This window comes from Narcine bancroftii, chromosome 10 (genome assembly GCF_036971445.1).
Source record: "Narcine bancroftii isolate sNarBan1 chromosome 10, sNarBan1.hap1, whole genome shotgun sequence".
Lineage (NCBI taxonomy): Eukaryota > Metazoa > Chordata > Chondrichthyes > Torpediniformes > Narcinidae > Narcine > Narcine bancroftii.
Genome location: NC_091478.1, coordinates 86,972,594 through 86,992,828, shown reverse-complemented (window position 1 = coordinate 86,992,828; position 20,235 = coordinate 86,972,594). Strand labels below are relative to the sequence as shown.

The following is a 20,235-nucleotide window of genomic DNA, read 5'->3' as shown; positions in this document are numbered from 1 at the left end:
TGTGCAACAGTATATTGATATATATTGAAAGAGAAGTATCTTCTGAAGAAAAAGGGGAAAGGATGGGCATGATTTATAACAACAACGTGCTTGAAGCCAGAAATAAAAAGCTTGCAAATTTTCTCAAATGATGTTCCATGGTGACTTATGGCTCTTAAGTAACAAAATATATGGATTAAAATAGAAGCAGAAACTAAAATCCAAATACTTGCTGCATTTTCTTTTCCTTCATCATTTTATTCCTTGTGAGGAAAAACATCACAGTTGGAAGAAGTGCTTCCTGGTGAGCTGTCATCTTGTATTTTGGTTATAGTCATAATGAGAACAGCGTTTCATCAATATGAATGGGGAAAGAATGATTATGGAAAAATTTGTGAAGGGTGAGCCAAGTAAAATACATTTTTTACAAATTTGCAGTGGTCTGCAGGTGAGCACCAAAGATTGAAGAAATAACAAGTTTTTATTTTCTCTGGATAATGGCAGATCCTTAACAAAGCAGAAACAAATCGGAGAATGTACACCAATGGTTGTAAATTTAGGTCTCCTATTTTCTTCCATCTCCCCAGTTCCCAAAACAATTCTTTGCATATGTTTAAAAAAAATATATTTCTTCAGTATTTCTGTAATTTTTCTTTCATTAAAAATATCACAAAGCAAAGAAAGAGACTGCCTGCACTTCCTAGTCAAAGTAATACATTTTTTTCGCAAGAATGCGTGAGGTGCGACTGCATTATTCATCAGCAGGCTCGCACTTTATGGCTTTAATAGATTACTCTGTTTTCATAGTTTTAATATATATTAGAAGCTGAGGCATCAACAAGTAAAGATCTGTTAACTCTTAAAAGTACAAGAGGCATGTGTAAGAAATGACACAATGTAATTAGTCAAGTAAAATTTTGCAATTTTGGATAACCTATTTCAGCAAATATCTTTGGTATAAGACCAGTTCAATGCATTGTAATTCTGTGACTTTATGCTCATTGCTACATTTTTAAAAAACTGGTTATGATGCAAAGAAATGTTCTTTTTTTTTTGCTTCCTTAAAGTGACAGCATGGAAGAATGTGTGGCTCCAATCACCAATTAGGGGCGGCATTGTAAAGGTTAAAACCTTTTTTTTTTTAAATTTTGTGACTATCCCTTTAAGGATAAATTGTTTTTGTAGTGGTACCATAGTTAATATGATGTCATGTGCTGTAATATCCAGGCTAACCGAGAGTTTTGTTTCTCATTCTTCAGAGAACCCTGGAAGATGCGTGAGATAGAAATGCTTTTCTTTGAATTCGTTTTAATCATCTTATTTTATCTTATTTCATGTTAATCATTTTTTGTTGTCTGATATCGTTATTCTTTAAATGTAATCGATACTTTGTTAATCCATCGTTATGAAAATCTTGATGCGAGGTTATGCAAAATATTATACATTGATATCAATGAATTAAAGCTACTTCCAGCTGCAATTATGAAGTTTGATTTATTGGAATGTTAAGGTAGTTATTTGGAATATCGATGCTTACGTTTCTTTGAAGATGACATGTTGAAATTAGGAAATAACAGAAAAAAGAGTGTTGTCTACAGGCACAGTTGACATACTAGTTACGGCACCAGCGATCAGGACTAGGTTTAGAATCCCTCGCTGTCTGTGAGGATTTTGTACGTTCTCCCCGTGTTTTCTCTGGGGGTTCCAGTTTCCTCCCACCATTCAAAATGTACTGGGGGTGTAGATTAATGGGGTGTAAATTGGACGGCACAGACTCATGGGCTGATTGCTGTATGTGTAATTTTTTATTTTATTTTAAAATTTAACCCCTTTTGGATAGTTGTTGGATTAACAGATAGCTGCAGAGCGTTGCAGTGCACTGTCAGCAGAACTGAATTGATCATAAAGTGGAATTTTGTTATTTGCAGGACACGATGTTTATCTACTTTTATTCTGTCTTTCAGGGTCTTTCAGAAAATGATGTGGTTGTTCATGTGTCGCTGATTGCAGAAAGCCAACGGTATGTGATGCAAAGCCTATTAAACAAGCTATTATAAACCTCTACCTCATCTATAGTATTTATTTGTTCTTTTAGCCAAATGATTATTCAGATGTGGCACTGAGAATGCTAATTTAGTTATATACTGTATCCTTGGGCATTAATAACTTGGATTGATAAATCAGTTGCTGCAATTTACAAGACCTTTATTCGCATGTTATGTTATGAAAATTACCATTCTATATTTACAGGCTTCAAGTATTTCTTAACACATTTGGAATACAGACACAGACACCTCAGCAGGTAGAGCCTATTCAAATATGGCCTCAACAGGAGCTTGTGAAGGTAAATGGTTGCATCTTTTCTTTGGAAGGTTGGATTCAAAAGTCTTGTAGCTATTAGACTGAACTGCTACACTGAGAATGTTCAGTTATTGCTTTGAATGTGGAGCTACAGTTATATTGCTATATAGCCAATATTCTGCTTCAATATAACCTATTAAATATTGTGATAATTGCCAACATTCCTCTGACTGAAAAAAGGCTGCATTGCAATAACATTTATCTTTCATTTTTGAATACTTGATTTCGTATTCTCTATTACCTATGTTAGTTTTTATCTCTCTGCCCTGAATGGCAGTGAGCAGTATGAATATTTGCAGAGTAAATATAAAACTGGTTTATGTGACTTTTTAAAAAAAATCTTTTCGAAGGAAAAGTTGTCTGAATTTGTGATTTATAAAATTAAAGTCAATTATACCTCCATTAGAAGTAGTCATTACATTTGAAATATGTATTTGTCTCGGCGTAATATATAAAATGAAAAATGTGTCAAAATAAGTTTTTCAAAATATGGTTGTGATTTTTCCTTCAAGCGATTCAGGAGTTTAATTTGGGTCTGTCCCTAATGGGAGTGGCAACCTTGTCCTGAAATGGATGATCAAAAAAATTGACCATAATGGATTCTGGGACGGAAGTCAGAATGTGATTCCATATCTTAATTTGGGACATTAACATGTTAATTATGTAGAGATAATGTATATTGAATTTATTAAGATTTTATCATGATAAAATCAAGATATGTATTCAGAATGTCCCAAAAACAAACATTTGAACAAAGAGTACCATTATTTTGTTCAAATTAGCTAACAACCTGTGGTCAAGAAGGTATTGGGGTACATGTTGATGTGTAATATCATAAATTAAGAACAGAAGGAAATTTAGTGTGGAATCACAGAAAATGTTTCCAATGTTGCCAGCTTGGTTTTCTGTCTCTTTGTAGAAATTAAAATTTTAAGAAGTTAAATTGCTGCCATTCAACATTTTTTATATATTTGTACAAGACATTTCTAGAGAAATATTTTGTCTTCATAAATATTGTACTTCCAGGCTTATCTCCATCTGGGTGTAAATAAAAAGCTTAAATTGTCTGGAAGACCAAATCGACCCATTGGATGCATTGGCACTTCAAAGGTTAGTAATCCTTTAAATGTAAAACAGGAAAATTGTATCAATTGCAAATTCACTTTAGTGATTAAACCCATAAAGTGAATACTGTGCAATATTTTAATGTAATTAGCTGACCTGGAGTAAAGATAAAACATGGCTTTGTAACAATGTGTCTTTGATTTTACTTTTTTAGTATACATATTTCTTTACTTTAAAATATTAAAAGATTAAATTAAGTGAATTAGTTGAATTGTTTTAATTTGAATAAATTTGAAAAGACCTTTGATGGCTGAAGGGGGGGGGGGATCTTTTTTCTTCTTTTATATATATAAATAAACAAAAAGTTCATGTTTAATTGCTGTATATGTCATATTATTTGTGTTTTTGAACGAATACATTTTTTTTAAAAAAACCTTTAATTTAAAATACATTTTAAATATGATATAAACCTATTAATATCACTTGTGTTCTTTATCTTCATGTCTATTTATATCACAGTGATTTATGATCTGGGTTCAATCTAATGATTTATAGAATGAAACCATTCATGTACACGAAAACCATATCATTATTATATTTGCCTCATACTACTTAAAATTCTTGTCAGTCATCTTTATCTTGAAATACAAATAACATTTAAATTCTGTTTTATCCACAGCTTTATAGAATTCTCGGAAAAACAATTGTTTGCTATCCTATTGTTTTTGATTTGAGTGACTTTTACATGGCTCAAGACGTCATGATGCTGATTGATGACATAAAGGTAGGTATTAATTTAAGGGCTTGTAGATTATCTGAATTGTTGCCAAAGGACAAACAGAAATGTTGCTTCATCTAAAGTATAAACAATTAATTTATTAATTGACATGTAAACCACTGATGGGAAAATAAAACAATTGATGTTCATGTATACTTGATCCTGAATGATATATTTTAATGTCTTTACTCTTGGGAAAAGACAAAAAATAAACAGAAGTAACACTAATATTAAGTTGATCAAATGCAGCATTTGCATTGAAATGAATTTTTATCCAAATTAAAGTCAAGAATGAAATTTTGCAGCAGTTAGCAATAGTTTACCTTGTGTACGTGGACAAAATTAAGAAGAAAATCTGTTAAATAATAAACACTATTCCACATTCTTTGTGATTCAACTGATTCATCAAATTGTAATTTCAGAATTTATTGCTTCAACTTAATAAATTAAGACAAGTTGTGAGTAATTTTTATTTTTGGAATTGTTAATTTATATTGAGGTGCATTGTGTCGTGATTTTGTGATTTAGTCTTTAATCTTGAAAATTTTAGTTGCATATTTAATAACTTTTTTTAAACATACCAGTGTATTTGTGGAAATGGAAAATTTTTGCAAGATATCAGGTGTTTAGCAGTTTAGTTTGGGGGTTTGAGCCCACCTCGCTGACAAAAAACAAAGGATGAAAAACCCAACACCCAATCCCAACCAACCAATTTTCCCTTGCAACCGCTGCAACCGTGTCTGCCTGTCCCGCATCGGACTTGTCAGCCACAAATGAGTCTGCAGCTGTCGTGGACATTACCCCTCCATAAATCTTCGTCCGCGCAGCCAAGCCAAAGATGATGAAAGAAGAAAAAAAAGATTATCAATTAAATTTAGTACCAATGGATATAGGTAGTGTGTGAGGAATGTTAGTGTTTTGTGGAGGGGAAAGCAGCAAGTGAGGTATACATGGCTGGTTTTGGGCTTTGATAAAATTCATGGTTACTGGGCAGATATGTGTCATGGTAGTGTTACTTAATTGATCAATCTGCAGTATGGAATGGTTCTTTATAATTTTCTACATCAGTTGTATTTAACCCCAGAGAAATTGAAAAAATATGGTTTTAGTAATTCGGATTCTTGTTTTAGATGGGGTGTATGTACTGGAACTTTTTTGACATGCTGTTTGGTCTTGTGTGCATGTACAACCATTCTGGGGTGAAATTAAGTTAATTTTGGAAGTTACCATTAGATCCATCTATTTTTTTAATGGGTTATATGATTCCTTTAAGGGGATTAGGGTTGGATAAATTTCAGATTGCATTCATATATTTAGCATTGTCTGTAGCTTGAAAATGTGTAGCAAGTACATGGAAAGATAATATAGTGATTAATATAATGCGATGGCAAAATGAACTGAAAGCTTGTATTGTTATGGAAAAAATTACGTATAGTCTGCATGACAATTATTTTTTTTGTTAATAAGTGGTTACCATATTTGGAATATATGCATTTAGATATATTTTGATTTATTATATACTTTTAGTTTCTGTTTATATATTTTCAGCTCTCCTTAAGAGAGCTGGCTGATCGGGTGGGAGGTGGGGTGGGGATTTGATTTAATTTTTTCTCCTTTCTTTCTATATATTTATTTATTGATTTATTTAAATCTATATTCATATAAAATTTTCTTTATAGAATGTATTTGTATTACTGTTAATGATTCTTCAAATAAATAGTTTTGAATAAATAAATAAATAAATAAATAGTTCATGGTTAAGGATGTCATCAGCAGATAAATATTCCCAACTGGTTAAGTTTCAGAAATTTTAAATAACATTCCAATAATTTAATACATTTAAAAAGATTGCTTCCGATCATAGTTGCTTAAGTTAGGGAAGAAAGCATGGTCGTGCTTGGGAGTATTGGATAGAAAAGTTTCGTGAGCATTTTGATTTAATTGATCACTGTTAACAGCGTGTAGTTTCTAAAATTTTACAGTTTTTGCTGGCTGGGAGTTCCACAAACATTTAATTGTTTTATCGCTTTATTGAAGAAGGCAAAATTTGAGATCGTCACATAAGCATGAAAAAAATCTCTGCTGCGTATTCATGTTAATCAAGTGCTGCTCACTTGTCATTAATATGCACATAAATAATGAAATTAACATTCCTTGCAACAGACCTGATTCTTGTGATATTTGTCAAATTGATCCCCAGAATTTACTGCAGTTTATTAAACAATATTGGAAGATGAATCGACGGCCTCTATTCCTTGTGCTGATCCGTGAAGATAACATAAAGTAGGAGATCCTTTATTACAAATTTTTTTAAAAACTTCTATTTACTCACTATTCTGAAATCTAAATGATTAAATCTTCCTTGCTTAGGGGGAGTCGGCTCAATCCCATCTTGGACATGTTGGCAGCTTTTAAAAATGGCGTTGTTGGAGGAGTAAAAGTTCATGTTGACAGACTTCAGGCATGTGATCAAAATTTGAACCTTTTATGCATTGTATTTCAAATCATCATGAAAAAAATATTTGGATATTAGTAATAGATATGTGATGAATATTTAATTTGATTGGTTAAACCATATCAACTGCCATTTAATGTTTGTCAGAATGATGAGAGATCAAAAACTGATATTCTTACGAAACACACTATCAATGATGCTAGATAGTCCAATTACTGGTTTCCAGATCACTTGTGCTCTGTCCACAGTACCCACCCCGAACTCCCATTTGCATGCCATTTAAACTCCCCTCCCCATTTCCTCATCTCTAGTCCTCCTGTTTCCCATATCTCCCCTCACTCCCCTAGTGCCTTTCACTTGCAACCTACACATTTCGCCTTCAATATTGCCTTGTACATCTGGTTCCATCTGCCCTTCCTCACTCCCCTGAATGGTTTCTGTTGTTACCTTCTTTGCATTAGGTTCCAGCACTGTGCCCTTGTGCCCCTGCTCCTCACCTTCAGACTCTGCTTCCTCCCTCTGCTCATCCCTCCCTCTGCCCTTCCCTCATCTGCCCATCCCTCCCATCCACCTGACTCTACCTACTTGTTTTGCTCCCTTGCCTGTTTCAACCCATCATCCACCTGCCTCTTTCCCACTTCTATCCTGTCCCACCCCTCCTCCATCTATCTATCATCTACTGGCCCCAGTTTTACACTTCCTCCTCTTTTAATAGCAGCCATGAGCTCTCTCCACTCTGACCTGATGCAGGCTTTCTATCCAAAATATCCATAATGCCTTCCCACATCCCCTCCACTAATACTATTTGACCCACTTTCCTCTGCTGTTTGATTTTTTTTTTTGCTCGAGATACCAGCATCTCTTGTGCCTCCAACCAATTACTTTGTTAGTCCTTAAACAATTAATGAGTTAGTAAATTTATTTGGAGATTTTCTGCTTAATGCAGCTTATTGAGTAAAAGTCTTTATCCTGGCCGCTGTTTTTACTGCAAGTGGACTTTTTTAAAATGTTCCTTGTCAGGTTAAATTTTTTGTGGCAATTTTACATTAATAAATTGAACTTCTGTGTGTTCTACGTTACACCTGGATTTGTAGGTTCCATAACATGCTTCAGGTTAACAGGAAGTTGTAAAAGGGGCTACATAAATCCAGATGATTCTTACATACTGCATGGCATGCTAACTGTTGGTGCTTTCTTAAATGATAAAGTGCAGATAGAAATATGATGAATTGTTCTGATAAAATTATTTCCTCTATTACAGTGAGGAAAATGAACATTTTCAATTCAATTTTAATTCATTCTCCAATTCAATTTTGATTCATTTTCCTCTAGGGAAATTCCTAACTCAATCTTGCTCCTTGTATCTAAAATATTGCCAAGGATGGTTTTTTTTTTAGACAATCAGCTTTTATTTCTGTGCTAGTTATGTCAGATGATTTGTTTTTCCACTTCATAAAACGAATAGCTCTGCAGAAAATGCTGAATCTGAAAGAGCGTGGAGGCTCATTCTGCTGTGTATAACAATAATATTAAATTATGTAGTTCTTTTAAAATGTCCCAGGGCACTTCACTGGTCCATTAACCAACTCCAGATCATGTAAGGTGACATCAGAACATATTTTTTAAAAAACCCTTGGACATAGGGATAGATTTTCAGAATTTCTTGAATTCGTTCTTTGGATTAGTGTGTCAGAAGCAAAGTCCACAGTAATCACCTTTAACAAGTGCAGGTTAGAGATCTTGAACTGCTATAGTCCTGGTGAAGTACTGCCACAGTGCTGTTGAGAAGGGTGTTGCATGCAACAGCTGTACATACTTGTGGAATAAATAGCCTATTACTGTGCTCTATGTCTAAATTAAAAGGTTGGCAACCCCTGATTTAAATGGTCCAAATCATGCAACATCCTTCAAGACAATGACATCGAACAGATTAAAATCAAGAAGGCAGAATTGGAAGTCTGAAGAGAGCTCAATAGTTTGCATGACACAGGAGACTACCAAAATGGATGTTACCTTTTATGGATTTAAAAGCAACGGTTAAAGTTGAACTGTTGTTAGATCAACAGCCAATGTTAGTTAACAAGCACAATGGATGAACAATTAGGGGGCTGTCTGCAGAGTTGTGGGTGTGCTCAGGTTTATTGCAGAATAAAATTTGAAACAAACGTGGAGAAAGTTGGAGATTGTGATGCACAGCATGTATGTGGGTTTCAGTGCTAATGAATTAAGGCAGGAAAACAGTTTGTCAGTTACAAATGGTGGAAATAAAATGATATAAATAATTAGCAGATTAAAATAGGTGAACCTGTTGATGGAGTCAACATGGTTGAAGCTCACCTTAGTAAGATGGTAAAGTTCATTATCTTTCTCTTGCCACAGTGAGATGTACAGTCACTTTCTATAGAACCTAGTGCAGGTTGGGAAATGAGACAATAGTCTTAGCTAAGTGGTATATCAGAAACAATGGTAAGATGATGGCCAGTTAAAGCTGCATGCTCTCAGCATACATGTGGAACCTGGTATTGGTGCCTCTGCATAATATCCCCATGAACAGTATGCAGATGGGAAATGGTACAAAGGCAAGGAGAGAAGATGATGAAAAAGATACCCTGGCTCCAACTGAACCGACCAGAGTGGAGCCTAGCAATGATATGAATGTAAAAGGCTGCAGATAGCACTTTGATGAAAGTTTTCTCTTGCCACCAGTTTGATTGATATGGAGTTCTGGCTCTGAATGATGCCCAGAAGGGATGCTGGTTATGAGAAGAGTACAGATGTACATTCCAAACTTTTTCTCATAATTTGCTGTTCCATCTCATTGATTTGAAAACTATAGCAGAGATTGGCCCTATTAATTGGACCATTTGTTGGTCCTTGTGTTCCTTGCTCGCATTAACAAACAATTATATGAAGGAAATCTCATGATCAACCTTACAAGGAATAGTTGAAATGGTCCTTCACTATAAAACTAACATTGTAGTGCGGCAAGGACTGACTAATTAACACAATGGATTGAAATGGTAAAGAATCCTGAATTACCTCTGAGGCAATGTTCATTACTTGATTTGTGGTGGTTACAACCACAGATGCTAGGAGTCAAAGTTGATGGGGCTTTCTGATAATTCTTTCCCAGAACCCCTCTCAGCCAAAGTGCAACTGTGTGGGCCCTTTTAAATGCAAGACTTTGCTGGTTGCTTCCACCGTTAAAGAGTTTTTTTGGCATTAGGAACTCAGCGCTGAGAGATCCATGAGTTAAAATTTTTCTTTTGGTCATTTCCCTCCTACATTTTCATTTTGTGCAGTGGGCAGCAGCTGCTGTAAATGAAAGGTGGCAATAAAATGCTGAAAATAAAAATGCAGAGTTGCCATATAATAAATGAATCGGCTTGAGGGGGTCGAGTGAACTGCGCCTGCTCCTAATCTGTAATTCATGTATAGCCTGACAAGCACCTGCTGAGCTCTCCTGTTGCCTGTTGTGTAAACTTGCAGCAGCTGATGATTAAGTATGAAGGTTTTGGCAACCTGCACCTCATTGTGATTCTATACCACACAAACTGTGACTGCCAGTGGCATTCATTATTTGTGTCCTGGAGTTGCCATGTGATTTATTGCGACAAGGCCCAGTAAGATTTGATGAAACACACAAAGGAAACATCTGGCAGTGAAGTAAAAGATGGCACTCGGCTCCTAAGGTTCATTCCTTTGAAGAGTCGTGCCCCAAAATTTATCTGGCAAAGATAAATTCTGAATGAAGGAGTCATGTGAATTTCTCGGATAAAATTCTTCTCATGGTTAACCACAACTTTAGTGAGCCCCAAAATATTCATGTATTGTTCATCATCACATTCCAGTGTTACAATCAATGAAAAAAGTAAAATTGATTCCAGGAAGCTATCTTTTAAGATAAAAATCCTGTGTAATGTAATCATAAATGTATATTGAAGATGGTGGTGCAACATAGCATACGATGGTGGGAAAAGTGTTGCATGGGAAATGTTTCATGTTAATTCTTTCCAAGAATCCCTCTTGGCCAAAGCACAACTCTATGGGGACTTTTAAATGAAAGATTTTAGTGGCTGGTTTCATTCCATGCAAGGATATTACAGAAATGAGAATTTTGTACGGCCAAGTGCATTTAGAGAAACACAAGAATTGTAGATGCTTGAATCTTGAACAAACAGTGAAAAGCTGGAGGGGTGAAGCAGATGTAGACTGTCAGCATTTCAGGTTGGAACCCAATCTTGAAAATGGATCCAAACCTAAAAAATTGACTGTCCACTTCTTTTCATGGATGCTACCTGACCTGCTAAATCCCTCCAGCTTCTTGTGGTTTGCTATGTCATCCATCTATTCAAAATTTCTAAATCATCTATTCCTGTAAAATCTAAACTATTACCTTTTCTGTATTGCTGCAATGTTCATATTATATGCAACAGTTTATAAAGAAACATTCCACTGTGCTTTTGATATGAGTGAATTGATTTAATTTCCTTGCTAATTGGAACTAGATTGTGCTGGTTAACTGTTTACAACATTAAAAAATATGATAATAGTACTTTGTTTTTCATCTAGCAACTGTTCTTATTTGTGTTGCAGACATTAATATCTGGAGCAATCATAGAACAGCTTGATTTCCTTCGCATAAGTGAAGAAGAGGAGTATGTTCCAACTAATTTTAAGGATTTTCTTTCATACTGTGTTTCCTGAGCATGACTTTCTTAATTCTGAAAATTATTTTCTCAGAATTCCGCAGTTCGTAAGTCTAGAGGAACTGGAATTTCCAAAGCATTCAAAGGTGAAGCGAAAGCCAAGTCTAGCAGCTGGTATTGACCTGGTGGAACATCTGGAGATAAATCTAAATGATTGGATGTTTTCCCCCACACCAGATATTCTGCATAAACTGTCTGTAAGGAACTGAATTTCATTTAATACTTTCAATTCTGCCAAATATGTGTCTCCTGTTTATCACGGGTATTGATGGACAAATCTAGTTGCTGACAGATACGAGAATGGATGCAACATCCTTTCCACCTTTCTTTACTTATTAATTATCCCAGCAATAATTAGTTCTCCTTTTCCTTTGTGGTAACTTGCTATCCAATTGTGCTATCAAAAATATACTCTTTCACCATTTTTAGCTTTGTGAATTTCTATTAATGTTTTTCCTATTTGCAGTTGCTCATTTATTTTGTCACGTTTTTTCTAAATTAATTACTCATTGTCCGTTCATATAAACTACTAAGACTTGATGCTTACTATGAGTCAACGTGTACATAGTTTTTAAACTTCAAAAAGATTCACAGAAAAAATAGACAATGAAAGAAGAAAAATTGGAGTAGTTGAGGATATTTTCAAACAAACACATCTGAAACAGTTGTGTGGAAGAATTATTACAGAACAAAGATTTGTTGGAGAATATTGCAAAGTATGAGGTTAAAATGCAATCAAAAATTGGAAGAGATTTTTCAATGAATCAAAGATCCACACCTGCACATTGTAATGGGGATGTTCCTGAAGAAAGGGACGTAGCATATATATTTAGTTTGTATGAGGATGTTGCAGCTCAGGAATTTATCGAGGGAAAAGGGCCGCAAAGAAAGAATGCGATAGCTATTCGTAATGAGCGACATTTTCTCCAAGTGAGTTTAGGAAATGGGTGAAGGAAGCGTTAGAGTGGCAGAAGTTCATTATTGTGATGGATTTGAGGCAGAGATATTGTGAATTTTGAAATTGCATCAAGGATCATATGGGAGTGAACATAATAAACTTAAGAGATAGCTGCTGTTCATAAGCCAAGACTGGCATTGGTGTTTTTTGGATGGTTTGGCTGTTGTTGACAAGCCGAGAATTGACTGACATGTTTCATTACCAGAGAGGCACCTTTTCGATTAATGTCTCATTTCAGTAGAGATATGAATTAATTAGTGAGTTGAATATAAGCTGAACTTAAAGGAATCAGCGAAGCTTTGAGTTTTTATGACAACTCCACACTTTCCACTGAATGTGGAATTTTCAATTTTTGAACTTGCATTTTTCATGCAATAATTTAACCGTGATATTACTGTATCCCAAAAAGGAGAAATGTTTGCAATAGTGTTGATGAGAGAGCTGGGGCTCGGTAAAGTTGGAAAAAAGCAGGGAAAAGCAAATGTGTCTAGAAATGTGGAAATGATTTAAGTTGCATTGCCAGTGATTCAAAATCTCACAGTTGATATGAGGGCAATGAACAAAATTCAATCAACAAAAATGTGAGGGGAGGGTTGAATACCGTTTGATTGAATGTATGACTGAAGTCAGCAGTCAAATCGAAGTTGGATTGTGAAATTTAACCAAAAAAAAAAAAAATTGAATTGTTGAGGATGAAGATTAAATCAAGATGAGAGACCAATTGGGAAGAAGAAGGGAAATTGCTGAAGGACTTAGATGATAGAAAATTATGCTTTTGGAAGAAAAAATGAAAATGACATGAGGAGCATTTAAAGTGAGGCATCCATACGTGGAAAGATGAAAAAATAAAAGAGCAACATTTGAAAGGAAAAAAAATTGCAGGTGCTAGAATCTGAAATGAAACAGAAAATGCTGGAAATACTCAGTAGGTCAGATAGTAGCTAAAGAGAGAGAGTCTGTTCACATTTCAGTTAAATACCCGGTTGGGTGAAGATTGTACCCCACAGTGAAAGCATCCTCTCCCATAGGAGAGGTGTTGGAAAGTACAACTGGTATTACAGTCTCTTATCAAGAAAGCTGCTCTCACGTTCATTTCCCAGCAGAATTTTCTCAGGCCAGTAATCCGAAAATACATCTAAGCTATTTGGTTGCTATTGATGTATGTTCTCGGCTATTGGAGCAGACTGCATTAGAAGATGTACTTTACCCTAACATTCAACCATCAGTGTGGGTGGGATTCAGCATGACACTGATGTCTTTTAGCTGCTGTTCTTCATGGTGGTTCTTCCAAGGAAGAATCAGCATTAATACTGGTTCATAAAATGGTAAACGCATCATTCAAAAGATAGCAAAAGATGAGTTTTAAATGTCTATGCTAACGTCAAGAGGCACTGAAGAGTACCACTAATCTCACTGTTCTTGGTGCCATACAATTCAAATGTTGCATTTAAACTGATGCAGACAACATGCAAGCTGCTGTACTAAAACAAATGCAGGAATATTGTTTCTTCCACAATTTGATTTCCACAATTCTCAGTTGACACAGATGTGTTTTAAGGTGTGGCACACCTAATACTCCAAGTTTAAAAAAAAAATGATTTCAAAAAGTAGTTTTACTTTATTTGTAAACTCTTAATTATCTTAATTCATTCATTTATCATTTTTTAATAGAAAAATGAGGGCAATGCTGGTTGCTAGGCTTTGCTACCTCAAATGTTTCTCAAGGATTTTAAGTAAGGTGTGTTCAGGCCCATTCTTTAAGGCTCTGCTATGGCTCAGAGCCTCGACTGAGCTCAAGGACTGTCTCCACTTGCAGGTTTAGCCTTTCTAACAGGAGCTGTTAAATATGGTAAAAATAATCAACACTATGGGGAAAAATATGGGGATATCGGTGTTACATCTTGATAATGGTTTAACATGTATCTGGCTTTGCATTATTTAAATATACAGATTTATATTTGTTCTCTTGTGCTGTATGAGAGCTGTCAATGAGAACTGCAATGAAAATATGCTAATATAGCAATTGATGAACATTACCAATTGTGATGCAAACCCATCAAAGCTCTAGATTTAAAATTTGGAAGGGGACTCTACTATAGATTTTTTTTTAAATGTAATATTATATTTTGTACCAAATCACTGTTTTGTCATGTTTCCTTTAAGTTTTACTGTGCTTATTTAGGAATCCACCTCTCTGGCCACCCAAGCTATGCTCTTGAGTATTTTGCTGAAGCGGGAAGGACCTAATTTCATCACTGGAGAAGGTGAGTTTTTCCAACAGTAATAATATGAGTCTCCATTATTTGATCTTTTTTTCTATGGGTTGCTATATTGATTCATTCTCGTAAATTTCTTTTACTGAAAATCTAAATATTAATCCCAAAACTGCATGAAGACAATATTTGTTTTCATATGTAAGGGACAGATTAGCTGTTTGATGCAGGCTTTATTTCGAGTGGGAGCAATCTGAGACCATTGGGAAGGAACTTGTGATCTGACATCAAGCAGGTGAGCCTGTAAGGTCTGAACTCGGAGGGAAATGGATGGGTGAAGATGTCAAGAGCCACAGAAATTTTTGAAACCAAATGTAGGCCTGTAGGATTAACAGTGAAGCAAGGTAGTTCTTTTAAATACAACAGTAGTTAAGATTTGAAAGTACTTTCTGTGTATAGTTGAAAATATTTTGATGTGTTTTCAGTTTCAACAACCTTCCATTTCGTGAAATGGAATGCAGCATGGTCCTAAGATAGGGAAGCATCACAGCAGCAGTCATGCTGGGAAACAATTTCCAGCTGATTATCCTCTCTTTTCCCTGCAGTGCTGAGAGACCCATATCAAACCAATAGCCACGCTTTACTCATAAGAACATTTTACATTGTTTGGATGTTATGTTATTTCCCCAAACTGAGAAACTTGACAATGAAACCTTTATTGTTTTATCTAATAAATGTAAGATTTTGTTCAGCTTTATGTGAACTAAAAACTAACATTTATCCAGATGGTGGAATGAAAACATGATAGAGATTTCTGAGCTAATTCATTTGTTGTTGTTTGCAGAAATTTACATGATATATGCTTGCCTTTGCAATTGTAATACACTATTTCCTTGAAGAAATGTAGATAATACTGCATCTATTTATCAGCTGTGAATCATACGATTGTAGTAAACTCAACGTGACTAGAATCCCTTCCAAAACCACACTCAGATTTTAATACATCGTTATCTTGCTTCTCCTAATCCGAGTTCTGCACATTTTTTAAGGATTCATTCATCTTCCACTTAAATGAAACACATAATCCTTTTCAAAATAAGAAAAACTCCCCCCCAAGATACTCAAGAATTAAGAAATACGTGGCTTCTGTATCAAGAGAAGAAACGAAAAGCATTGTTAGAAATAGTGATTATAGAGATGCCTTTAGTAAATTAATAAGAAGTGAAGGATCGGAAGCAGATATTTTAAGCATCTTTCTGCTAATGGAGGATCAGATATATCCTGATGATTCAAAAACTAATTTTTTTTCTGAGATTCTACTCATTATTTTTATTATTTATTATAATTATTAATAACCTGGATTGGTTAATAACCTGATTTTTGGTTCATCTGTTTACTGGTTAACTGAAATTCAAGCTCCTCATAACATCAAGAAATGGCTGAAACCACTAGATACACAAATTTTGCGGAGTAATTGTAGTCAGGAAGACATGTACTAGAACAAAGCAGATATCCACCAAGGCTGTTCCAATGCATTCACAAAAAATATATATGACAGAATATTGACCATTTATACCATGTCAATAAAAAGTAAGATGCCTATTACCCTTTGTCATTGGAAAATGATAGGAAGTGTTTTCAAAAACTCTTGTCAAATAGATCTACTCTCCAATAACCCAGGCACTGGAGCTAAATTTGTTTTTTCTAGGGCCTCTCAACTCCAGATCTCACTACAAACTTTGTTCAACCATGAACAAAATAACTCGATTCCTGTTATGAGAAGAGAATGACTCCCTTAACCCGAAGGCAGGAATTAACGAAGTCTGACAATCACTCACCCTAGTGAAACTAATGGAACCACTATGGGGCAACACAGTTGGCATAGCAGGTGGCGCAGCACCTTTACAGCACCATCAATCAGGACTGGGGTTCAAATCCCGTAACATCTGTAAGGAGTTTGTACGTTCTCTCCATGTCTGCGTGGGTTTCTCAACGGGCTCCAGTTTCCTCCTACCATTCGAAACGTACCGAGGGTGTAGGTTAATTGGTAGACACGGACTCATGGGCCGAAATGGCTTGTCACTGTGCTGTATGTCTAAAATTTTTTTACATTTAAATTTTAAGAAACAGGGTTAACAGAATTAGCAATCATAATGAAGGATCATCATCTAGAAATCTACCATCAAAACAGCATGAGTCAGGAGTTTGATGGAATACTCTCCCTTTGCCTGAATGACTCTCTGCATTGACTAGTTATTCAAGGAGTACTGCATCTTTTTGAGGGTGATCAGGGATGGAGTTAAATCCTGATCCTATAATTGCTTTAAATATAAACAGCAGAGTTTGGCAATCAGTGGACAACTCTTGAAGAAACGCTGAAAATTGCAAGACAGAATACTCCAGAAGGTTGGCTTCAATATCCAATGGATATTGGACAATGGAGCTCACTAGTACTATCACAGACTAAGCTCATTGTGTTTAGCTTCAGATTCCAGCATCAACAGTCTTATGTGTTTCTACCATTTATTTTGAAGGGCAACTCTACTGGGAAGCCTGCAAAGGTTGAAGCTGTCCTGGTGACATGAGGAATTCCTGAGCACAAATCCCAGCAGTAGCACAGGCATTGAAGTGGAAGATCTGACCAACTGGCATCGAGACACTTGCCAGGCTATCCTGGACTTGGTTATTTCATGGCCTATTCACTCAATCCCAGATCTGTTCCTGAAGCATTGAGCCTGAATGTTAATTTCTAGTAGTTTTCAATGGCTTTTAGAATTATTGATTTGACATCTCTATTTTCTTTCTAATGTGTGACACTGTGTCTAATCAACAACAATGTTTCATTTTCAGGTACTGTTATAGATCGTTTGGAAAAAATTTATCAACGCTCAGGCAGCAGAAAACACTGGTCTGTATGGCACTATAATTAATGCATTATGTTACGTCTTTGACTTCCATTTGAAATATTTAGAATGAGAAACCAACTGTATTTCTGGAATCGTACACGTTATCAAAGGCTCATGTGCATCAAACAAATGTATTGATTCAAGTTTGTATCTTAAGCTGCATGGTTGATTCCCATTTATTTTTCCAGTGTTCTCTGTCTTCCTGATCAGATTCTTATCCATTAACATTCAAGTTATGTGAGAGTTTCCATCGCACAATATCATCTTGTGTCAAGTAGTAAGATGATCTCATAATAGCCTAGAAATTTGTTTTCTCATTTCCTCTTTATTTTACTGGTGATAATTCTACATTTGTGCACCAACCACTCACCACACCGTCATCACTCTTGTCAACAGCTGACCTATATTTATGGTGGTCCACCCAAAATTCCACAGGATATCCTAATTGCTGTCCAATGAATTTTGTGCAAACTTGCCAATAGTTGATTTAATTTGTCCCTGTGTAAAATCTATCAATTGTACTTTTTTCTTAAAATCCTTTTTGAAATGAAATTTGTCTTTTTGAAACCTTGTACACTAGTCCATTTTTGAAAACTTTGAGCATCTACACCATGAGAGGTCTTTGCTCCCTACACATTAGCATTGGAGCCTCAAAAGCATGCAAGATCTTATACCATCACTGAGGAGGTCCCATGTGAAATTTGGTGCTTGATGATGGGCACTGAGCTTTCATGTAGAACGTGGAAATCTGGAGCACAGTATAGGCTCTTTGGGCTGTAGTGTTGTGTCAGTCGCAATCAGGTGTAATCAAGTCATCCTCTTTGATTCATTTTTTAATTTTATTTCATATTTTGTTTGCCTAATTACCTATTCTAACAATTGCCTAGAATTTCCCGACTGCATCCCCTCCATTTTTCTCAACTCCTTATACCTATCTAATATAGTCTTAAAAGATCCTCTTGTACCAGCATCCACCACCATTTCCAGCAGCATATTTCCATGCACCCACCACTCCCTCTACATGCTCCCTTAAAACTGTGCTCCCTCATGTTAGCCATATTAACCCTGGGAAAAGGCCTCTGGCCATCCACACGATCCATACCTCTCATCATCCTATACACCTCTATCAGGTCATCCCTCATACTCCATCGCTCCAAGGAGAAAAGACCAAATTCATTCAACCTATCCTCATAAAGCCTGCTCTCCATCCTGTAACTCTCCTCTCACCCTCTCTAGAGCATCTACATCATTCCTGTAGTGAGGTGACCAGAACGGAACAAAATATTCCAAGGACATTTATAGCTGTAACATTATCACGCAGTTCTTCAACTCAATCCCATGAGTAATGAAGGCCAACACACAAGACACCTTCTTAACAACACTATCAAGCTGTACAGCAGCTTTGAGTGTGCTATGGATATGAACCCCAAGATCTCAGTACCTCCACACCTTAGAGTCCTCCTTTTAAAGTTGGCCTACTTCTCTGGGTTAAATTCCACCTGCCACTTCTCAGCCCTGCTTTGCATCCTATCATTCCTGTAATCTCTGGCAACTCTTCAGACACCACCAATCTTCAGGTCATCCACAAACTACCTCATCCAGGTCATTTATAAAAATACAAAAGGGACGAGGAAGAAAGAATTCAGTCAGGCTCGCGAAACATGACCTTCCTCTGACAAAAGCCATGCTGAGTATCCCTAATCAGGTTATGCCTTTCTAAATGGTTGTACATCCTGTCTCTCATGATCTTCTCCAATGGCTTGCCTACCACTGAAGTAAGATTCACTGGTCTAGAATTCTTGGGTTATCTCTACTCCCTTTCTTGATCAGGGGAACAATATCTAATTTATCTAACTTTGTGCTTTTCAAAAGCATCGACACATCCTTTTTCTTTGTCATTTAGATATAGTAAGAAAAAGTCTTGATGTAGTAATAAGCATAAGACTTGAGAAAGAATGGAGAGAAGACTTTTATTGGAAGATTTAATTATCTGGCAAGACAAGAAGCTGCCTTTGTTCTCTTTTGCGCAACAATTGATAATAGGAGATTTAATATATTAAATTTGTTCAAATCTTGTAACATTTTGATCGTCTAAACCTAAGCTTGCTTCCATTGATAAAATGGTCACAGATTCAAGTAAATGGACAAAAGTGGGATCAGTGAGATGAACATTTTATGCAGTAAGATATGATATGAATTGTTTCACTCACAAGTCAAAATTTGCTTCAATGTAAAGAAACGGGAGGAGTCATGTGATGGAATAGTGGCCGGTAGGGTAAAACCAACCCTCTCCAGAAAAAAAGTCAAGAAAAGACAAAGTTCAGCAAATATAAAATATAAGAAATAAAAGATAAAGTTGGAGAGAAGAGAAAGAAGATGGCACCCAAGAAGGAAAAAGTAAAAACAACGGGGAAAAAAAAGTCACCGGAAAAGAAAGAAGGCCTTACCTGCACGAAGGAACAGGGAGCCGTGGTAGAGAAGAATGCCCGTTCTCTGAGGTTGCTGTCGACCCTGCGGAGTCGCGCCCCCCCCACCCCCCCGGCCGGTGGACTGCAAAAATGGCTCTCTGAGCCAAACAAAAGTGTGCAAATGCACATGCGCGAGGAGTTGCGCATGAGCAGTGCGCAATCTAAGGTAAAAGAAAACACCAACGGGAGGGGGGGGCTCAGCCAAGAAGCGGGCAACCATGGTGCGACCAGCTGAGGGACGCCCGACACCAGGGCTCTCAGCTGGAAGATGAGTTAGGCGGCAGGAGAGGTAGTGAAATACCAGGTGAGAAAGAAAGTCGACGGGGTGAACGGCAAGAGGAGC

At 36.1% G+C, this 20,235-nt stretch overlaps 1 protein-coding gene across 8 annotated transcripts in view; it reads left to right on the top strand.

Moving 5' to 3' along the window:
* Positions 1-20,235, top strand: part of phkb (phosphorylase kinase, beta) — a 167,244-nt gene that overhangs the window by 103,500 nt on the left and 43,509 nt on the right. For 6 of the 8 annotated variants that reach the window (XM_069901672.1, XM_069901671.1, XM_069901670.1 and 3 more), the window contains 11 exons: positions 1,944-1,999; positions 2,230-2,323; positions 3,367-3,450; positions 4,085-4,189; positions 4,606-4,641; positions 6,384-6,466; positions 6,554-6,644; positions 11,235-11,296; positions 11,382-11,544; positions 14,488-14,569; positions 17,369-17,426. In XM_069901672.1, coding sequence (XP_069757773.1) covers positions 1,944-1,999; positions 2,230-2,323; positions 3,367-3,450; positions 4,085-4,189; positions 4,606-4,641; positions 6,384-6,466; positions 6,554-6,644; positions 11,235-11,296; positions 11,382-11,544; positions 14,488-14,569; positions 17,369-17,426 — 914 coding nt within the window. The remainder of the gene's footprint in view (positions 1-1,943; positions 2,000-2,229; positions 2,324-3,366; positions 3,451-4,084; positions 4,190-4,605; positions 4,642-6,383; positions 6,467-6,553; positions 6,645-11,234; positions 11,297-11,381; positions 11,545-14,487; positions 14,570-17,368; positions 17,427-20,235) is intronic. The other 2 variants (XM_069901674.1, XM_069901673.1) reach the window with 1 other exon arrangement.